The sequence below is a fragment of the Furipterus horrens genome, unplaced genomic scaffold (genome assembly GCF_987537825.1).
Source record: "Furipterus horrens unplaced genomic scaffold, mFurHor1.1.pri manual_scaffold_3, whole genome shotgun sequence".
NCBI classification, from domain to species: domain Eukaryota; kingdom Metazoa; phylum Chordata; class Mammalia; order Chiroptera; family Furipteridae; genus Furipterus; species Furipterus horrens.
The window spans coordinates 21,581,373-21,601,926 of record NW_028327173.1 but is presented as its reverse complement, the minus strand read 5'-3'; the positions used below and the strand labels follow the sequence as shown (position 1 = coordinate 21,601,926).

The 20,554-nt window shown below is 45.9% G+C and overlaps 1 protein-coding gene across 1 annotated transcript in view; it reads left to right on the top strand.

Moving 5' to 3' along the window:
• The window catches only part of CSMD2 (CUB and Sushi multiple domains 2), a 544,011-nt gene that overhangs the window by 459,939 nt on the left and 63,518 nt on the right, over positions 1-20,554 (top strand). The window contains exons 38-44 of the mRNA XM_090269064.1: positions 2,384-2,502; positions 3,006-3,075; positions 5,029-5,145; positions 8,115-8,324; positions 11,394-11,582; positions 15,178-15,355; positions 16,703-16,848. Coding sequence (XP_090125190.1) covers positions 2,384-2,502; positions 3,006-3,075; positions 5,029-5,145; positions 8,115-8,324; positions 11,394-11,582; positions 15,178-15,355; positions 16,703-16,848 — 1,029 coding nt within the window. The remainder of the gene's footprint in view (positions 1-2,383; positions 2,503-3,005; positions 3,076-5,028; positions 5,146-8,114; positions 8,325-11,393; positions 11,583-15,177; positions 15,356-16,702; positions 16,849-20,554) is intronic.

Genomic DNA, 20,554 nt, shown 5'->3' with positions numbered 1-20,554 from the left:
ACATACAGAAAGGGAGAATTAATTGCTATTGTACAGGCAAATGGTTTTGAAGGGTACTGAAAAGTCGTATCTACTGCTATGACTCATATTTAATGTTTATTTAATTAAAATGGAAGTAGAACAATTGTGCTTTCAAAAGTAATAAATTGCATATGATAAAAAATAATTCTTCCTTCGTTGCCAGCATGGCTTAAATAAAATCAAGGTGTGCAATCTAAGAGAAATTAGGATGGACTTTTCTCTGTCTCCCTCCTTCTTTCTCTCTCTGGTCCCACTTTTCTCCCCACGCCATTTTTTCTGCCAGCATACTCTCTTGCTCTGGCTTTCTCTGTTTTTCTTGCTGCCCCTCCTTCTCCTTTGGTCTCTCACTGCCTTTCCAGGAAGAAGGTCTTAGGTTACTAAGCTGGGATCGCCCCATTCCATACTGAGTTGCATTCTATTTGAGTAGAGGGAGGAGTGGGGAGAAATAGACAAGATGACAGCCAAGATGAAGTGCTTCAGATTCAGTTTAATTATGGTTTTAATTCTGACCTTACGGTCTTCTATCCTGGCTGCTAATATTTGTGGACATAGACCCACGCAGCATACATGTCCAAGTTCACATTCACTTCTTAAAAGTACATGTAGGACAGGAGTCGCCTGGGAAGAGCATGAGGGAACTTTCTAGAGTGATAGTAATGTGTAGTTTTGTAGGGCTTTGGATTATACAGGTGCATGCATTTGCCAACCACAAAGTGCCTTAGCACATACGCCCTCCTCTCCTCTCTGCCACCGGTGGTGAAAGGAGAGCTTTGGCATAGGCCAAGAACTCAGCTCAAAGCAACCTCTTCACTTCCTCATGGTTCTTCCAGACCATGCACTCCAAGTCCCAGCCATCAGCAAATATACAGGGATTTATTTCACGCATCTCAAGTGTCCACACCTGCAGATGGGTCCCTGTGGGGCACAGGAGAGGCATGAAGCCCTCCATTCAGGAGATGCTACACTCCCGCTTGCTGTGGGAGTCAGTCAAGAAGGGATTCAAAGAGGATAAGGATGATTTTCAGGAAGGGAGATGGGGAGAAAAGGGCAGGGCTAACGTGAGCTCATGGGGCTTCCAAGTGCGGCCCCCACTTGGGCAGACCTAGAGTCAGACTGGGTTTGATTTGCACCCAGCGATGTAGCTTCGTAAGAGCCAGTCTCTGGGCCTCTTGACCTTCATCCTCACCTGCAAAATGGGATGTTAAGACCTGCATCAGGCAGATGGGATGATGTGTGTGACCCACTCACTCCAGCCTTGCTCACGGGGAGTGCTCAGGGAATGATGATGGTGGGGGTGGGCAGGGAGGAGGTGGAGGAGGAAGACTTAAGGTGGGTGCCCCATCAAAGCTCTGTGTACAGTGCTGGGTTTATAATGAGGACCAAACTAACGGACTAAATTTGAAAAGTCCAGAAAGGAGAGTGAAGGAGGAGCATTTGGGAACCTGTAGAGGTGATTTTGAAACCAGGCCAAGATCATGGAAGTCCTAGAACATCAGGATGAGGAAGTGAGATTCCATGTAATGGGTGATGGGGATTCACTTCAAATTGCTGAACAAAGACATCCCATGATTCAAGGAAAGAAGTTAAGAACATAAATTGTCTGTGAGCACAGGATGGGCGGGAGCAGAATGGCTTAGGGTAGGGGATGAGAGGGAGGCTGTTGGGTCCGATGGTGAGTGAGGCTCAAAACTGACCATGGGAGATGAAGTACGAGGAGCCGTAGTACGGCTCCCAGAAAGGAGCTGGCCTGACTTTAAAACACAGCAGAATAGAAAAGGTAGTGGAGCATCTCGTTCGCTGGCAGACAGACTTCCTCCCGAGAGGCTGTCCCAGAAGGGGACTCTGAGCCCCTGAGCACTGCTGAGGTGTCCTTCTGACAACGGCTTTCTTTTCTTCTTGCCCTCCGCTCGCCTCTCTCCCAATTTCTTAACCTACAGGAGTTGTCTTCCAGGGCAAGGAGAATGGAGGGAGTTGGGAGTCCGGGACGGAAGCAATGTGGAAGGAGCTCATGCAGAGGGTCTGGGGCTTAGAGCCAGGGCTGGGCAGCTCCTTGGCTCTCCTGCTCTGCAGGCCTTCTGGGGAGTCCAGAGGGGGCAGGTGGGCAGCCAGAGTTCCCAGAGGAAACCTGCCTGCCCCCAGGAGCTTTGGTCTGTGGAGCCACTGTGCCATATAAATGTTCTGATTCTCTCTGCACTGTGAGTGAAAGGGTGGGGAAGTGCTAGCCTAGAGTCCACGAGCAGACAACGCCCAATTTGGAGACACCCTTCTGCTCCCTGCAGCCAGTGTCACCCTCAGCCTGTGATCGCACTGACCTGCTGGGCTGGTCCATTCTCCTTTCTGTCTGTCTGTCTGTCTTATTTAGCGGTGGGCCTGAGCAGTTGTCCAGAACCTGCCATGCCCAGTAACGGGGTGAAGACTGGCGAGCGCTACCTGGTGAATGATGTGGTCTCTTTCCAGTGTGAGCCGGGATATGCCCTTCAGGTACCTCCCCTTGACACCCAGGGCAGGAAACAGGTGTCCCCTGACATGTGCTTGGCCGGCCTTGCACCAGCAGAGCTGCAGTCACCAAAGAACAGGGAGCAGACCCCCACCCCAAACTCCCCCAAGGACCATTATCCCCTCCTGGAGCTGTTCATGCAAGACAAACTTTGCTGATATGGCACAAGCCAGCCTCAAACGTGTTCCTGCAAAGTTTCAGTTTGATTAGATGTTAGGAAAATTTAATTTTCTTTTGAAGGCCAGGAGGGAGTCTAGTAATTAAAGGAGGCTCACAAGGAAGCTTGAGTAATGAGAATTCTATAGTAATGGCTATTATAAGCATCCTTCCCCAAAATCTCTCTCCCTCTGCCTCACTCCCCATCCCGCAGTGGACCTATGCATCTTGTTCCCTTACAAAGGCCCCTGAACAAGCCCCCTGTCCTGGGTTGTACCTACAATTGTGCTGGTGGGGGCAGCTAGCCCACCCCTGTTCCTGATTCCTCCAGGGCCACGCCCACATCTCCTGCATGCCCGGAACCGTGCGGCGCTGGAACTACCCGCCTCCTCTGTGTATTGGTAAGAGAGCCGGACTCTTCCAGTTCATTCAGACCCATTGTCTACCAGGGATTAGAGCTCAGGGACACATGAAAAGGCAGTTTTGTATTCTGGGTTTGTTCGAAGGCCGTGGTTTTAGGCTGATGTTTCTGTAAGCTTTAACTCTCATTCAAAGCTATCGTGACTATTGGAAACCTTCACCTACCAAGTGAAAAATTACAGGAGCCTTGCCCGTTGGAAAGTAACGGCGGCCATTCTGCTTCCAGATAACTGACCAAACTCCAAATGGAACTGCTAGGCACTTTGGGCTTTGCCTTATGACTCTTCATGAGACAGACAGATAAAATCCACTAACGGAAAAATCATGAGGGTTACATGTAAAATGAGGGCTTAGCTTGGTTTGGTTTCTTACCCTTGTGCTGAGCAATGATAAGGAGAAAAATGGATACAAGAAAAGATGGGGTCTTTGCCCTTAGAAACATCTAGTCATCAGTCAGGTTGGGCAGAGAGAAACTAACCATAATTATTGAGTGTCTGCTGTGTGCAAGGCACAGAGCCACGTGTTTCTTCTGAGTGGGTATCGTTATTCATTTTTGCAAATAGGAAAACTAAGACTTTTAAGATTAAAAGAAAGTGGTAGGATCAGGATTGGAAACCTATGTTTCTCTGATGCTCAGGCAACTGTAAAGTGCCCCTCCAAGCTGACCTTGGGATAGGAAGCAAGGTGAGTTCAGGGAACGTCCCTGGGCATACTGGTGTTTCCCTTCTGTGATCTCAGCAGGCACAGTGCCTGGTAGTCCACCGAGGAGTCCAAAGTGACTGGTCGGCCCGAGGCTCTACCCTCGTTACATAATACAACAGCCCTGTCGAGGGAACCACTCCCATTAACAGTCACTGCCATTGGCTGAGGGTCTACTGTGTGTGCCAGCTCCTATGCCAAGCGAAGTTCAGAGTTTCTGTTGTAACGTCTTAACAACCCTGTGACAGTGGTGCTCCGTTTCACAGTGGGGGGAATTTGAGGTGTGGAGGGGCATAGAACTCGCCCAAAATCACACAGGAAGTAGTAGCACTGGGTCTGCGACCCAAGTGGTCCATGCCGGAGCTCCCGCTCTGAGCCCAGGCCCTGTTCTGTTTAGGGCTCAACCGACTGTCCCCCCAGAAAGCGTTTGCCTGGGAACCGCAATCCCTGCCCTCTGCTTTTTGCCCTGGGCTTCCATGGCTGGCTCATCCCTTTCAGCTCACACAACCTTTTCTTAATAAAATGTGAAAGGAAAGAATTGATGCCAACTGACTAGGCTGCAGTGGTGTCTCAGCCTTACGTCCTCAGAGGATGCTGAAGTCACCTCAGTTGGCGTTTCAGATGCCCCAGCCCCTGTGGCAGGCTCCCCGTGGAATGCTAGTCACGGGCACTTCAGCTGAGGGCGTAAGTTAAAGTTCTGAGTGGCGGCTCCTGGCGAAGCTCATCTGTTGACCACCCAACCCCATGGAGGATACATTTACAGAGCCCGGCATGGTGCCTGGCACAGAGGGGTGACTCAATGCATGCCAGTCCCCTTCCTTCATCCTTCATCAGTCTTGAAAGAGTTAATTGGACAATGAGGAGAGGGAGATTTAGAGGATAATGTAAGCAATAGGAATACTTCTCTTGGAGTGGACCTCCTTTTGCTGTAGGAGCTCACTAAGGGAATTGACCTGTGAAAGACATTCTCAAGGTCAATGGTCCATAACTTGGGTTAATGGGAAGGCTGCTGGGAGGTTCTAGGATGCTGAGCAGCTCTTCCTGAATTTACTTTCTCTGTTTTGCCCATGTGTACAGTTCCTTAGGGAGATAAACTATAGGTTCCTTTAGATTTTCAAAAGGGGTTGTTGGCTTGGGAAAGGTTAAAAACCACTGCTCTAAAGAAGTGTCCAAGCATTGGCATGGCGCCATATTCTCCTTGACGCTGTCCTAACCCTCTGGTCTCATTGTCACAGCGCAGTGTGGGGGAACAGTGGAGGAGATGGAGGGAGTGATCCTGAGCCCCGGCTTCCCAGGCAACTACCCCAGCAACATGGACTGCTCATGGAAAATCGCGCTGCCCGTGGGCTTCGGTGAGTCTTCACGCCCAGGTCCCTGCTTAAAGCTGCTATCTGCTGTGATCATTCAGCATAACCCTAGCTCAGGCAATTTAGCTCTCTGCCTTTCCTCTTCCTCATCTGTTGACCTCTTGTACAATCATGAAGGTCAAATAAGAATGGTAGAGGTGAGTGTTTTAAAAACCGTAAGATGAGGGAAATCCTAGGGATTGCCATTATTGTTATTATTTGAGTAGCAAGCTAAAATCCAGGGCTGTGGAATGAGAAATTACTTCGGGATGGTTTAAGAAGAAATAAAAACAATCTATTTTACAGAGACTAGATTTCAAGTTGTGCTTTTAACTATAATATCCCGTTCCTTATCTTCATTAAAGTGAGCCAAGGTCAACACGAAACTGAGTTTGCATTCTGTATGGGCACATGATGTCCAACCTTAGAGACTGAGAGATGTTTTTTTTGTGGAGATGGAGTATGCCAGTAGGGAGGACAGTGATCTGGGTACAGAAGTTAATTGCTGTTGATTCATCATATATTGTGCACTGGGAATCTAATTTGACCACCACTACCTCTGTTGAAGAGAAAAGGACTTGTGTTGACATGGAACGGATGGGCTGTCCACATTGGTGCCCGTACCTGAGTCATTGCTCTGATGCTAGGAACAAAATGTCCCGAGAAGATCTTCTCTGCATGGGCCTGGGGTCTCCCAGTCTGGAATGAAGACCACCTATTTTGTCCTTAATTCAGCCTCAAGTGGGTCTTTTGATGGGGCTTTCAGGAGAAGGCAATCTAAACTGACTGGCATTTTGAGGGAAGGAGAGAGGTTGGGGACCCTCCAAAAGATAAGAGTCTTATATTTCATACCACTTCTGGAGGAAACCAGGGACAGATGATCAGGATGCAAATTGATGAAGACTTGGGCAGTCTTGGGAAATCCCCAGATTTGAAGACATTGAGGAAAGAGGAGCGAGGATACCCTGTTGCTCTGCATCCAGACGTGGTCCAGAAGAACTTCAGATGATAGAGGGATGGTGGGGGAGGGCATTGCCCAAAAGAAAACAAGTTAAATGGGAGGTACATCCCTGTTCTCTCTTACTCCTGATTCAGCCACCAGAGTTCTCTATCTCTAAGTCCTGGGTACGTATTCAGCCCCTGAGGAGTAAGCCTTCTGCAAGGTCTAATTGCAGACCAGGATCCCTTGCTTTCAAGGGGATATTGGACTCCCAGATAGTCCCTAATACAGCTTCAGTGTATAAAGGGCCACTGCATTTACAAGCTGCTGCCACTAGATGACAGTGGTCACACCCTGTTCTTTTCAGGTAGCTCATTTCAGAAATCCTGCATCCCTGTAGAGCCCCTTTGATGGGCATGCGGCCCACAGTGTTGGGATGATGCTTGGGCAGTGGAATAGAAAGCACAGGTTCCACAGATGATGTATGCAAAAGCGCTCATTGCAGAGTTATCTACAATTTGGAAACAATCTACATGTTCATCAGTAGGGGAGTGAGTAGTGCTGGATAAGTCATAAAGTGAAATTTACTAATGTGCCATTAAAATCAGTGAACTTCCCTGGCTTGTGTGCCTCAGTGGATTGGGCACTGGCCTGTAAACCAAAGAGTCCCAGGTTCGATTCCCAGTTAGGGCATATGCCTGGGTTTCAGGCCAGGTCCCCAGTTGTGGGCATGTGTGAGGCAACCAGTTGATGTTTCTCTTGCACATCAACGTTTCTCTCCTTATCTTTCTCCTTTCCTTCCCCTCTCTCTAAAAATAAATAAAAATAAAGTCTCTAAAAATAGTCAATGAACCAGATCTTTGTATATCAAGGATAGGCTTTGAAAAACACAATAATGGATAAAAATAAGTTTACAAAACTTATGAACTGGAAGGTTCTTCCAAATTCGTGACAGTGACTGGAGAGAAGAGGGGGATGGGACAGGGCCGGCGACATGAAGGCTCTTCCACATTACATGTCAAGTTTTATTTTATTCTTTAAATATAATCAGATGAAAAAAATCACACATATGAGCTCATTCTAAGCAGAGTTGACAGAAAGCACATGTGAGCACATTTTTTAAATTAAAATGATCTGTAATCCCAACGTGTAACCACGAACAGCTTGGTCCTCACCACGAAAAGGTAACCCCCGTAAAGACGAGGGCCTCGTAGATCTCCTTCATCCCTATGCAATGCCCCCTGTAGGCCTGGTGCAAGGCCCGTGTTCAGTAAATATCATTAGTGAGTTCATGAATATTCTTCTAGTTTTTAACTACAAAAATGAGAATTATATACAACCTACTCTTTTGCAATTAGACTTTCACAATTAGCGTTGGACAATTTTCTATGCTCAATACGTATTTATTTAATATAATTTTTAATAGTCATCTAATTTTGAGAAATCTTATCATGAACAAATGTCACTAGTCCCACCTCCACTCTCCAAAGAATATGTTAATATGTAAGTTAAGGACTTAATTAGCTATTAAACCTTTCAGATTGCTAGGAGAACTTGATAAATCCAATTAGATCCCAAAGTATAAATTTCACTTGGCTTCTTAGTGGAACAGACAGGACAATGTAGCCTCCTATTTCTGAATTATCATCAGTATTGAAGAAAACACCAATCTTGAAGTTCATGTCTTTCGATTGGGTGTGAGGGGGGGTATTATTTTTAAGTAAAATGTTTATTTTAGAAAAACTATCTGTACTGATATAAGACATAAGAATCACAAATTAAATCAACTGTTGATCTTGAACTTCATTTTTAATGAAATAAAATGGACTCAAGAGGGAGCTCTGAAATGATTGATGCTTTTCCTTTTGAATGAATAATATTTACATTCAGTCCTGCCTGAAGACAAGAGACTGGGCTGGGTGGGGAGTAAGTAACAGGGATGTGTGGGCTCTGGCAGGAAATGCTCCCACAAGGCAGCACATTTGAAGCAGGACTGGATTGCTGTGGGCACTGTCTGCCTCTGTCTTGCTCCCAGGAGCTCACATCCAGTTCCTGAACTTCTCCACCGAGCCCAACCATGACTTCATAGAAATCCGCAACGGCCCCTACGAGACCAGCCGCATGATGGGCAGATTCAGTGGAAGTGAGCTTCCAAGCTCCCTTCTCTCCACGTCCCATGAGACCACTGTGTATTTTCACAGCGACCACTCCCAGAACCGGCCAGGATTCAAGCTGGAGTATCAAGGTAAGGACAAGGAGGGCCCTATGTGCTCCTCTCTCCAGCCCCATCTCTTACCCATCTGCCCAGCCTCCCATGTAGGAAAATAGAGAACACAGGAAGGCCTGATGAGAGGTGGGACAGTCCTATCCATGGAGGTTTCTTTCCCGTGGCAAATCTCTCTGGCCCAGCAGAGACTGCCTAACCCCATCCAACAAGCCTTTTCCAAGGTGGCAAGCCCAACTGCACACCATGAGGGTCAACCTCTGTCCAGGCCCAATAGCCAACCACCTTCCCTGAGCAAATGACCCACTGGTCCCTTTCGGGCATCCCTGAGTGTGCAGCCGGCCACGTCCTTGGCCTCAATAGGCTTAGTTTCTCCCTCTGGGTCCTCCCCTGTGTCAGGCTTAATTGCAGTCAGCAAAGCTATGACGTGACAGAGGATTCCAGTAACGAGCCCTAACCACTCACCCCACGTGTTCTCTCTGTGAAAAGACCTCTTTCATGAAAGAGCCACCTGTCAGCACTGAGGCCATTTCTGTGGAGCAGGCCCAGCTCTCCACGGTCCCTTGACTTTCTTTGGGAGAAATCCAACTTCTTACTTCTTCTCAAACCTCCTTCTGTGAGATACTCTGAATTTCCTAGGCTGGAGTTTTCCTTTCCCATCTTCAGCTAAATACCACCCCCTCAAAATGTTGGGTAACAGCATAAACTACTCCTACCCAGGTCTCCCAGTCTGACAAGCTTAACTTAATTCCATTAAAACTTCTCAGGAGGTTGTGTTTATAAAGAACTTAGCATAATAACAAGACATGTAATTATTCCAAAATGTTAGGCATCATGATTATTAATATTTTTAATCATGGCACTTTGTTTGAACTTGTATCTGTTCCTGCTGTAGCATCTCCCTTTGGGAAAAACCCAGCTACTCTCCCTCGAGGTGCCCTTTAGAAAGCTAATGATTCTGCTTCTTAGGGTTCGTTTCTGCCTTATAGGCCCAATCTCTGTCTTTGAAGCTTGTTCTGGTGGTAACAAGCTCTGAAATTTCTCTCAGTATGAGAGCAATCCAGGTACTCTTATTTAAGTGTCTCTCTTTTTGAAAAGGCCAGCTTCTTCCACGTGACCCAATTCCTGTAAGAGAGACCCAGCCACTCTTTATAAGGCTGATCCTGGTTCTAACATGTGCCCCACACCTTAGGCATCTCACCAGCCCATCCATCCAGTCACAGGCTCCCTGCTTCTACTATAGACTTTCATTTGCCATGTCGCCCAAACCTCCTGCTGCTGACAGGGCCACATCTCTCCTTTGCCTGATCACACCACCTACTCCCACTATAGCTGCTCAATTTCTGGACATCAATTACCTTGATGATTTTTTAGTGAAACCTGCCCAATTCTTCCCACTAAGACTTCTTTGTACATATTGAATGGAGATACATCCCATGGCCACCATCACAGAGGGAGAGTGCTTAGGAAATGTCAGCTTCAGGATCAGTGTTATTTATATTGTGATTACGTGTGATGGATGCATCCACTTTCATGGAGCATTCGGTAGGTTTCCACTACTTCCACTGAGAATTTCCACCACAGGAATGTTTCATCTACTTTCACTGCCGATTTCCTGCATAGAGTAGGTCTAATTACTGCCACAAAGGGCTACTCCTTGTCCTGTGGATCTAATTAATTGAAAGCGTTACTCTGTGGCACATGCTCAGCCAATGCCTCCGTAACCTCTCCCTGTTGGGTAGGCCTCAGCTACTTCTATTAAGCTATCTGGTTCTGAGTCAAGCCTGCCCATTCTCATAGAAGCAGCTTTCCTGCTCTTTGGAGGGACTTCCTTGTATGACAGTCACACATTCCTTTTAACCCAGCTAGTCCCTCTGAAACATTTCTCCCCTTGCCACAGGTTTGGTCTGCTCCCACCAAGTTACTTCCTTCCTGATAGGTTTCTTAGATTTGGAAAGCCCCTACCCAAGTCCTCACCTGACTACTTCCTGTGTTTGTGACCTTGATCATGTCGTCCTGGTTAAATGAGATAAGCAGCATGAAAGAACCAAAGTCAACACCTGGCCCCAAGGACATGCTCAAAAATAATGGTTCAGTCTAGCATTCTCTTCCTTGAGCCTCTTTTTCCCATGGAAACAATAGTTTGAACTCAACATTTGTTGAGTTCTTACCATGTGCCAGTACTGTGCAAAGAGCTATGCATATACCGAGGTCTGTCCAAAAATATCCAGCCATGTACTATGAAAAATAGAGACTTTTGAAGAAGATACAAGATACAAGAAACATTGTACATAGGACAATTATGCCTCAGTCCGCTTAAAAGTAAGCACCTTGGGACCTCACACAGTTCTCCCATTACCATCAGCTGCCCGTTGTGTTTTCCTGAATCTCGTTGATGGTCTGAAATCTCTTCTCTTTCAAAGGTGGCTTTAATTTTGGAAAAAAACAGAAGTCACAGAGCACTGTTGGGGGGCTGAGTCACCTGGGTGATTTGAAGTTTTGCAAAAAAAACTCTGCATGAGACATGATGCATGAGTGGATGCATTGTCATGATGAGGCTGCCAATCATCAGTTACCTATAGCTGAGGCCTTCTGAATCATCCCAATAGTTTCCACGGAGCAATGTTTAAGCTTTTAACGCAAACTTCGATGCAGATTTGTTGCTCTACTCGCTCAGTCATTTTGAATGTGATGGCCACACATGCTCACTCAACAGCATCTACCACCCCCACTGACTAGTACAGTGAAGTCATCATTGTTCATACATGCCCATTCCAGTCCACTCTCCGTGGCTGCCAGGTTATATTGATGTTGCACAAACCGTCCTCATTATGTTAACAGTGGTTGGACTTTTTCCATACAGACCTTGTATAATCCTGCTTAATCCTCACAATAACCATTTACTAAAGAAGAAAACTAAGGCACGGAGAAGTTAAATAACTTCCCCAAAACCAATGACTAATAAATGACAAAGTTCTTCCTGAGTCCCAATCTTGGTGCTTCACCACTACAGTAACTCTGCTGCTGCTATGTTCTGGGTGGGAGAACATGCTCAGAGAGAATAAAGTAACCTCTCCTGATCTTTTCCAGCCTATGAACTTCAAGAGTGCCCAGACCCAGAACCCTTTGCCAATGGCATTGTGAGGGGAGCTGGCTACAACGTTGGGCAATCAGTGACCTTTGAGTGCCTCCCTGGATATCAGTTGATGGGCCAACCTGTCCTCACATGTCAACATGGTGCCAACCGGAACTGGGACCACCCCCTGCCCAGGTGTGAAGGTATGTCCCTCTCATCCCTTGGGATTTTTCTTAAGGAGACTGATACAGAGCAGTCCTATGTCTGCTTGCCTACTCCATGGGATCACCCATTCTGGGAGGTCCTGGCAAATCTTATCCATACTTTTTTCCTATGGATGGGACCCAGCCTATCCAGGGAGGGATCCTGGGGACAGAGCCCTGAATCAGCATTAGGGAGGTCCTAAAGGAGATGAGGACCACTTCTAAGGGAAAACATACTCAGCCAGTGGGAATATCCAACCTGATGAGTAGATGTCCTCTGTTGGAAGGGAAGACTGCAGGATAGTGTAGGAGCAGGTGGTGAGCCGAGGGTAGAGAGGTACAGTTAATCACGGTATCTTCCCAAAGGGAGAAGAGAATGAAGCCTGGAAAGAAGAAACTTCTTGTCCCTCTCATCACCTGCCCCCCTACTTATGCTCTTTCTCTTACATGTGCCTACAGAGGTCTGAATTGATAATGTAAGGGACATAGAGGTGGCACTTGCCTGAGTCTTCATTAACTTGCACAGGATGGAAGCAGACCTAGAGTTTCTTTTTTTTTTTAAGTATATTTTATTGATTATGTTGTTACAGTAGGCCCAATATTTTTCCCTTTGCTCCCCTCCACCTAGTACCCCCCTACCCTCCAGCAATCCCACCCCCTTAATTCATGTCCATGGGTAGTGCATATAAGTTCTTCGGCGTCACCCTTTCCTATATTATTCTTTTTTTAAATTAATTAATTAATTAATTCTTTTGGGAGACCCCTGCTCTGTAACAATTCCCCCATCTCAGACTTAACACCCTTTATAATCTTATAAAAGACAATGGGTGAAGGTCTCGTGCTCCTCTAGTTGCTTCAAGCTGGACATGGTCATCATCCTACCTACCCTTGGGTCCAGAAATCCCTAATAATTGTGGGAGTGTGGAGGGGAGGTTGGCCTTCCCACATGGGGAAGGATCTTACAGACTCCAAGACCTAAAGTTTATGCTGATTCTACCCCCATCTGCTCACTTCAGTTGTAGTTTTCCTTCAGTTTCCACTCTTGGGGATCAACATTTTTCTGGAGGAAAAGCTGGGATTTGCCTTGAAAGGGGAACGCTTGGCAGGAGAACAGCATGGTTCAGGAAGTAGGGCCCCAGATCCAAGGTCAGATCTCCCTGGGCTTCATCCCTGAACCGCTTCACCTCTCTGAACTTCATTTTCTTCCCTAGTACAATGGGGCTTCTCATCTCTGCTTTGGAAGAGCTGGGAGGGTTTCGAGATGACTTGTGTAAAGTGCCCAGCACAGTCACAGGCTCACAGACAGTGAGCTTGAAGTATTAACTCTCCAAAGAAAAATAGACCTTCTTCGCAGAACTGAGCTTTGCTGGTGTTGGAACGTAGGGCTGTGATTTCCAAAACTATTAATCCCCCAGTTCACTTTCAGAGTTTTAGAACTATCCCCATGCAAAACCAGTTCATCATTCTGGAGTTGTAGATTGATCACGTGCTACATGACAAGCTTCATTGTGGCTTTCTTCCTTTTCTTCCTTTTTACACCTCATTCATCTTTTTATGGCATCGCAGGAGAGAGAAAAGAGCGGGCCCAGTCAGACATCTTGAACCAGAAACCCTTCTCCCTCAAGAAGCTTCTTCCTTTGGCTTCTTTGATGCTATAGTCTTGCTTTTCCAATTACTTTCCTGTCTGTGCCAACTCTTCAGTCATTATTTTCTTCATATATCCCAAGGCATCTAAATCCCAGTATATTCACAATTGAACTCATCATCTTTCTGCCATCAAACTGAAATTCTCACCTAGTGAAGGGTCCCTGGTTAATCGGCCTTTAATATGGGCACCTTCCCTCTCACTTGTCTACCGTATTCACCAGCTCTTCCTAAATCTGCCTCCTGCCTCTTTCCTATGCCTCCACTTCTCTCTGCCCACTGCCTCTACCTTAGCCTGGGTCACCATTTAGATGAGGCCCCTCCAGCCTCCCAGCCTCCAGATGAGGTCTCCCAACCTCCAGTCTTGCACTCCTCAATCCATTTTTTCAGAGTAGCTAGAGCGAGTCTTCAAAACCATCAATATATTCCTGACACTCCCCAACTCAGAAACCATCAAGGCACCCCATCAGGGGTAAATTCCACCCCCCTTAATGTTGCACACCACGTCCCTCAGGGCCTGCTCTCTGCTTACCTCCTAGTGTTCTCTACTCTCACAGTCTTCACGCTCCAGCTAAGCGGAAATACTTTCAGTTTTCTCATGTGCCGTGTTCTCTGACCTCTGGTTCTTAGCGCATGCTGTTCCTTCCTCAGGGAACATTGCTCTCCTCTCCTGCTTTGCCTGCTTAGCTCTTTGCCATCCCTCAGGTCTGAGACTAAATGTGAATTCTACCAGGAATCCTTCCCTACATTCACAAGACCAGATGAGGGGCTCCCCTAAATGTCACTGTGGCGTTCCACGCTGATGGCATGCTCCCCTGTGCTGTAGATGGCAGTGTCCATGGCTATAGCTCAGTGGACTGTGAGTGCCATGGGACAGGACCATGTGCTGTGCCATCTTTGCTCCCATTTGTCTTCCTAGACCGTGCCTGGACCAAGTGTGTGTTCAGTACATGGAGGAAGAATGGTGTGTCCATGTACCACATTCAGGACACATTTGCCTTCCCAGGGCCCTGTGCTCTGCTTGGAGGCATTGGGATAGGGTCTGTTCACATGTCTGCTTGACTCTCATGCCAGCCGAATACACTCATGATGCTGGACCAGGTTTTCTTTGCCCAGGATCACTTTTTTATTCTCCTCCCTGGTGACTAAATCTGAACTCAGCAAAGACCTCAGGGACTCTTCATCCCCTGACCAAAGCATAGGTCAGAGTGAGTCTATAACTGAGTGTCACTTTTGGGACACAGGAAGATAGGAAGAGAGAGCCATATCTGTGTAGCAAATGCCTTCTCTGTGACCTAAGGACTGGGTTGAACATTTTACATATATCATCAGTTCACCTAATTGCCACACAATCCTATAAGGGGGTGTATTTTTAGTTCCATTTTACAGGTGGAGAAAAAGACTATAAACTTCTTGTCTAAGGTCATCTAGTCAATAAATGGTCTAACTGTCATTTGAACCCAATCTTATCCTCACCACAAAAATCCTCAACTCTTAAGTCAAAACCAAAATGACCACTCTAGTAGTCTTAGAGCAAATAAAAAGAGAAAGTTCATAATTTTCTTACCTCTTCTCAGCAAAAGTACTGCAGCTCTAACATCTGCCTTCCATTTCTAGGAAAGGAGAGGGGACAGCTTTATTTAGCATGTCACTTTCTCATGGACAGGTGTCATCCTGAGAAAAAGAGAGATGGAGGCAGGAGTCTGAAGCTGGCCCACAGAGGCACCTGCACTGAATATCAGGGCCAGGTGGGGAGTGGTGTATTGGGACTGGTGGGGGAAGTCAGGCCAGGCCAGACCATCCACAGCCCCATCACCTCTCCCCATCCCTCCTGCTCTCCTTCAACAGGATGACTTGTGCTGGGAGCTGGGACTTCCTCAGGAAGTCATCTGAATTCTCAGGTGCAAGGTCATCTCCTGAACTCACCTGTGTTCGTGTTTCCTCTCTGCAGTCCCCTGCGGTGGGAATATCACATCCTCCAATGGCACTGTGTACTCCCCTGGCTTCCCTAGTCCGTATACCAGCTCCCAGGACTGTGTCTGGCTGATCACCGTGCCCATTGGCCATGGCATTCACCTCAACCTCAGCCTGCTGCAGATAGCGCCCTCCGGAGACTACATCACCGTCTGGTAGGGCCAGCTACCATGTAGACAGCCAGTAAGGAAAGGGCATTGGCTGGGCTCTAAGCTGGATTACCCATCTGTTTGTTCAGCACACCAAGAGCTGAATGGATTTCCATGGGTTTCAACTGAACACAGTGGAATGAGGGGTCAACTTCCCTTAACCCTTATGGCCCCTTGAAAGGAGAGGAATGAGAAGGCAGTGGTCTCCCATCTGGAGTCCTGCTAGGGGACCCTGAAAGTACCAGTGAGTGGGGGAGTGGGAATGGGTGTAGATATGTGGTCTTCTCAGTATTTCCAGAGTGTAAACCAAAATTCTACATTTACCTAAAATAAGCTTCCCAGACTAATGAAAGAGCTTTAGGGTGGAGTTTTGCGAAGCCTCATGCTGAGCCAGCATTGTCAAAAGAACCTTCTGTGCTGACAGAAATGCTCTACCACTGTGCTATGCAACGTGGTAGCCACTAGCTACAAGTGGCTATTGAGGACTTGAATGAGACTAGAATGCCTGAGGAGCTGACTTTTCAACTTTATTTAATTTTAATTAATTTAAATGTAAATAGCCACGAGTTGCCTAGTGATGACCAAATTGAACAACTCATCTTTGAGTTATATAGTTAGAATACCTCCAGTTAATTTTAAAATAAGAACATGAATTATTAGTTGATAGGTGCAGTTTCCTAGACAGGCTTTTCCAACCCACTTGATTTTTGACCAAAGATATAATTGTAAAATTCCTTTTTGTCTGGAGGTTACTGTCATCCTGGGACTCAATAGGGGATAGTGGGATTCTCTTCCCCAAATTCCCAGGGTGAGGTAACTGTAACCAGACTGCCCTGGATTAATTTCCAGTTTAATTTCCAGGCAATGGCTAAGAGCAGATGGAAGGGGCTAGGTAAGTTTCCAAGGAAGAAGTCCTTTGCCCAGAAGGGTGACATGGTTCTGTCTCTTTGCCTGGGAGACAGGAATGGGTGCTGGCATAGAAGGCAGTATGAGCTTCCTGCATGCCTTCTGTCACCCTGTTCCAGTGCTGCTTGGCGCTGAGAGAACCTGCCCTGTGGCTTCTGCTTCTCTGGCGAGAGTGTTGCTCCAGGAGCCCATTAAGGAGGCTGGGCTCGAAAACAGTCAGGTGAATGAGGAGTCAACGTGGGCTTCACCAACTCTGGCAGCTTTGTTGGGAAACCACGTTGGAAGAGATTGGAGAGAGATGTTTAGAACATTGGGGAAAGACCATGGTGGGTGCAAGAAAAGTCATAGCCACCCACTCCTGGTCTCTCTTTAGGCCCCAGATGGCATGAGGTAGAGCAGGCAGCCATAGGGACTCGTGACATGCCAGGACTTTCTTTCCTACTGCAGGGATGGGCCCCAGCAGACAGCTCCACAGCTTGGAGTTTTCACCAGGAGCTTGGCCAAGAAAACAGTGCATAGCTCAACCAACCAGGTCCTGCTCAAGTTCCACCATGATGCGGCCATGGGTGGGATCTTCGCCATAGCCTTCTCTGGTCAGTATGGAAGTCTGGCCTGGTGGGAAGGGCCAACCTCTCAAGTCAAGACTGGCCTTGAGCCCTGGCTTCACCATTCCCAGTTGTGTGACTTTGAATGACTTACATAGCTTCTTAGCTTCAGTTATGAGAATTAAATGTGTTAGCTTAAGTGAACTCCCCAGCACAGGGCTCTACAAATTTAAGTTTACCTCTTCCTCCACACTACTAGGGCAGAGAGGCATATGACCTTGATCCTTGGTGCCAAGTTCAAGCTTAGAGGTAGCAGAGTGAGGCTCCTCGTCCCACTCATTCACATCAGTTCATGGGCTGGCTAAACACCTACCTGTGCCCCGGCTTGTCCCTTAGCACCTTCTAGAGGGTCCACCCACCCCAAAAGAACCCAGAACCTCTGTTTATAGGACATGCTGTGCATCAGTGAAGTCGTGGAAAGTTCAAGCAGGAGGAGAATGAATGATTCAGGATGGGGGTTAGTCCTTATTGATAGCCAATTTTCTTCTAAGATTTCAAAGTTATGGATCTGAATATTTTCTCCTTTTTATTATAGTGAACATAGCACAGAGAAACTTACAGAAAGTTCTTGGTAGGCTTGCACCCATCTATGGAATAAGCCTACAAGTTTATAATTTTCAGAGCATTACATGTATTTGAACTGGAAATCAGGAAAGCTTGACTTTATGCTTCAAGCCAGCTATGTGATCTTGTGCAGGTCTCTCCCCAACCTGGGAGCTCAGATTCTTCACCTGCAGAATGAGGGGCTTGGAGTTTGTGATCTGTAAGAATTCCATGGGGTGTAAGGCAGATAAGATATTGCTAGCCTCATTTTACATGTCCTTGGGGACATGAAGGCCAAGGAAGGCTTGAGGACTTGCCCAAAACCACACACTGGGAACTCAGTTCTGCCCCCAGTTCTCTGAGTTCTGCACTGCTGCTCTGCTGGGACTATACAGTATCATTGCATCATATGTGCAGTTAAAGAAACTTGACTACTTTTAACCCTAAACCCTTGGAGAGGTAGGGGTGGACAAACAGAGAGAGACCTGAGCAACACTCATCTGGTGAGCACAGGCCACCATAGCCATTGCAGGGGTCTAATCACCATTCCCAGGGAGCTATAGTCCAAAGTAAGCATGACACAGTTTCTAAAAACCAATTTCCACAAAAATGAACTGAGGCTCCTTGGAGAAATGGCTGATTCCAGGACTAGAGCAGGAAAAGTACAAGATGAGCCTCGAACGTCCTATGGCAGAAAGTAAAGACGTGCTCAAAAAATGAGGGAGAAATGCCAGAAGGATTAGAACTGGCTTGGAGGGGCTCCAACTGCCCATCAAGGGGATAATCTGAGTATCAGAGTAATTAATGTTGGTAACTAACAAGTAACCTGTTGAGTTAACCAGGACACCATGTATATCCATACAGGCATTAACTAATTAGTTGCTTAATTAAAAATTTATGAGGAACACGCTATTTTGCCTCAAACTACCTCCTCACACAATGACTGCAAAGGGAAAAAAGAATCACTTTATGGTGGACAGGCCTGGAGGACACCACCTTAATCAAGTGAGCAGCATCAGTAATGGTATAAACTGAAATCATGCCCCACCTGACAGGGTGCAGCAAGAAGAACCCAGCACCACTTCTATGGCAATCCCGTTAAAGATGCATAATCTGAATCTAATCATGAGGAATCAGGCAAACCTAAACTGAGGGAATGACGGAAACACATAGAAAAGTGTCCTCATTCCTGCTGGCCCTTGAGAACCTTGTCCTCTCCCTCTATGAAGCCTGGCTACAAATCCTCCCCGGTTCTGGTCCCTGTGAGGCTTTTTTTGCTTATTCTACCCCTAGTTGATCTGTGTTACTTTCACCCAAATAACAGCAATCTAGGACCCACCAATCCTCCTGCTGGGAGTTGCATATAAAGATATTCCTTGAAAAAATAAATAAATAAAGGTATTCCTTGAAATGTCATTTATAATAGGTAAATTAGAATCGATCCAAATGTAAGATAATAGGAGATTGGGTGTACAAATGATGAGAGAAACATAAAAAATGGAAAACAATAAAGTCATTAAAAATCATTCATGTAGAATACAATTTACAGTATTCCCTCACTTATCGCAGGTATTACGTTCCAGACATCCCCCTGCCCCCGCGAAGTAGGAACCTTACATTTATTCTGCACTCTTAAATCTATGTAACTTTAACAACATACATATACAGCACTGCAAAATCCCACGATATAGCGAAAAATCCGCAATAAATAATGAAATATAATATTTTTTAAAATTCCACAATACAATGAGGCCACAATAAGTGAACCATGATATAGCAAGGGACTACTGTATTGCTTAAGAGAAATGTTTATATTCAGTGAAAAGAAGCAAATGATTTTGAGGGGCTCATTTAATGTATAACCAAAGGATGTGATGATTAATGACTCCTAACCTAGACTGCAGCCACCCCTTTTGTGAGATTCCTGAGAGAGAGAGAGAGAGAGAGAGAGAGAGAGAGAGAGAGAGAGAGAGAGAGAGATATGCAGGAACGATGGTAAAGAAAGTCATGTTAGTATTACCTGAACTTGGACCACAAAGCCATGTGCAGAGCTTTGAGTCATCTGATAAACTGAACCATGTGAACCACATTTTTTCCCTAAGCTAATTTGGCTTTGAAAGCTTCAGATGAAAGGCTAGCAGTGCCACACAGCCATCAGCATGAGAAAGAATGGATCTAGAAAGAGTCAGTAAGAAAGAACACAAGGTGTGATGACCTGGGACGGCTACCTTTTTCACCCATCCCTCCAACCTCACTCCCATCTTGCAATTGTTGAAATGTTCTTTCTATCTATGAGTCTGTTTCTGTTCTGCTTGTTTGTTTATTTTGTTTCTTAGATTTAATTGTTGATAGATATATATTTATTGCCATTTTATTGTTCATATTTTTATTTCTTTTCTCCCTTCTTCTTCTTAAAAAAGACCCTTTAACATTTCATATAATTCTGGTTTGGTGGTGTTGAACTCCTTTAACTTTTCCTTGTCTGGGAAGCTCTTTATATGTCTTTTGATCATAAATGAAAGCTTTGCTGGGTAGAGTAATCTTGGTTATAGGTCCTAGCTTTTCATAGCTTTAAGTATTTCTTGCCACTCTTTTTTGGCCTGCAAAGTTTCTGTTGAGAAATCAGCTGACAGTCTTATGGGAGCTCCCTTGTAGTAACTAACTGATTTTCTCTTACTGCTGTTAAGATTCTCTCTGTCTTCAATCTTGTTTGAAAGGTAAGCATGAGGCTGAGAATGAAAGGCATCAATTGTTTTTTAACTCTATAAAAGAAAACATTGAGAATTGGCTAATAAATATTTAATATTTCTACAAATCAAAAGAGCATCATAAGTAAGTATAAGCAAATGATAAATGGGGAAAATACCTTCAATAGAAAAAGTCTGTCTTAAAAACACAGAGTTATTCAGACTTCTGGCCAAGATGGAGGCCTAGACAGACATGCTGCATCTCCCTCCACAACTAAGAAGGAATACAACTACCTCAAAACTAGAGACAACCAGAAGTTCCAGAAAATCAAGCTGCATGGAAGTCCAACAAACAAAGGTATAAAGAAAAAATACTCATGCAGACAGGTAGGAAGGACAGAGCCAGGGCAGAGAGGATGCAATGTGGTGGTGGCAGCAGCGGTGGCAGCAGCAGGCTGGCTTGA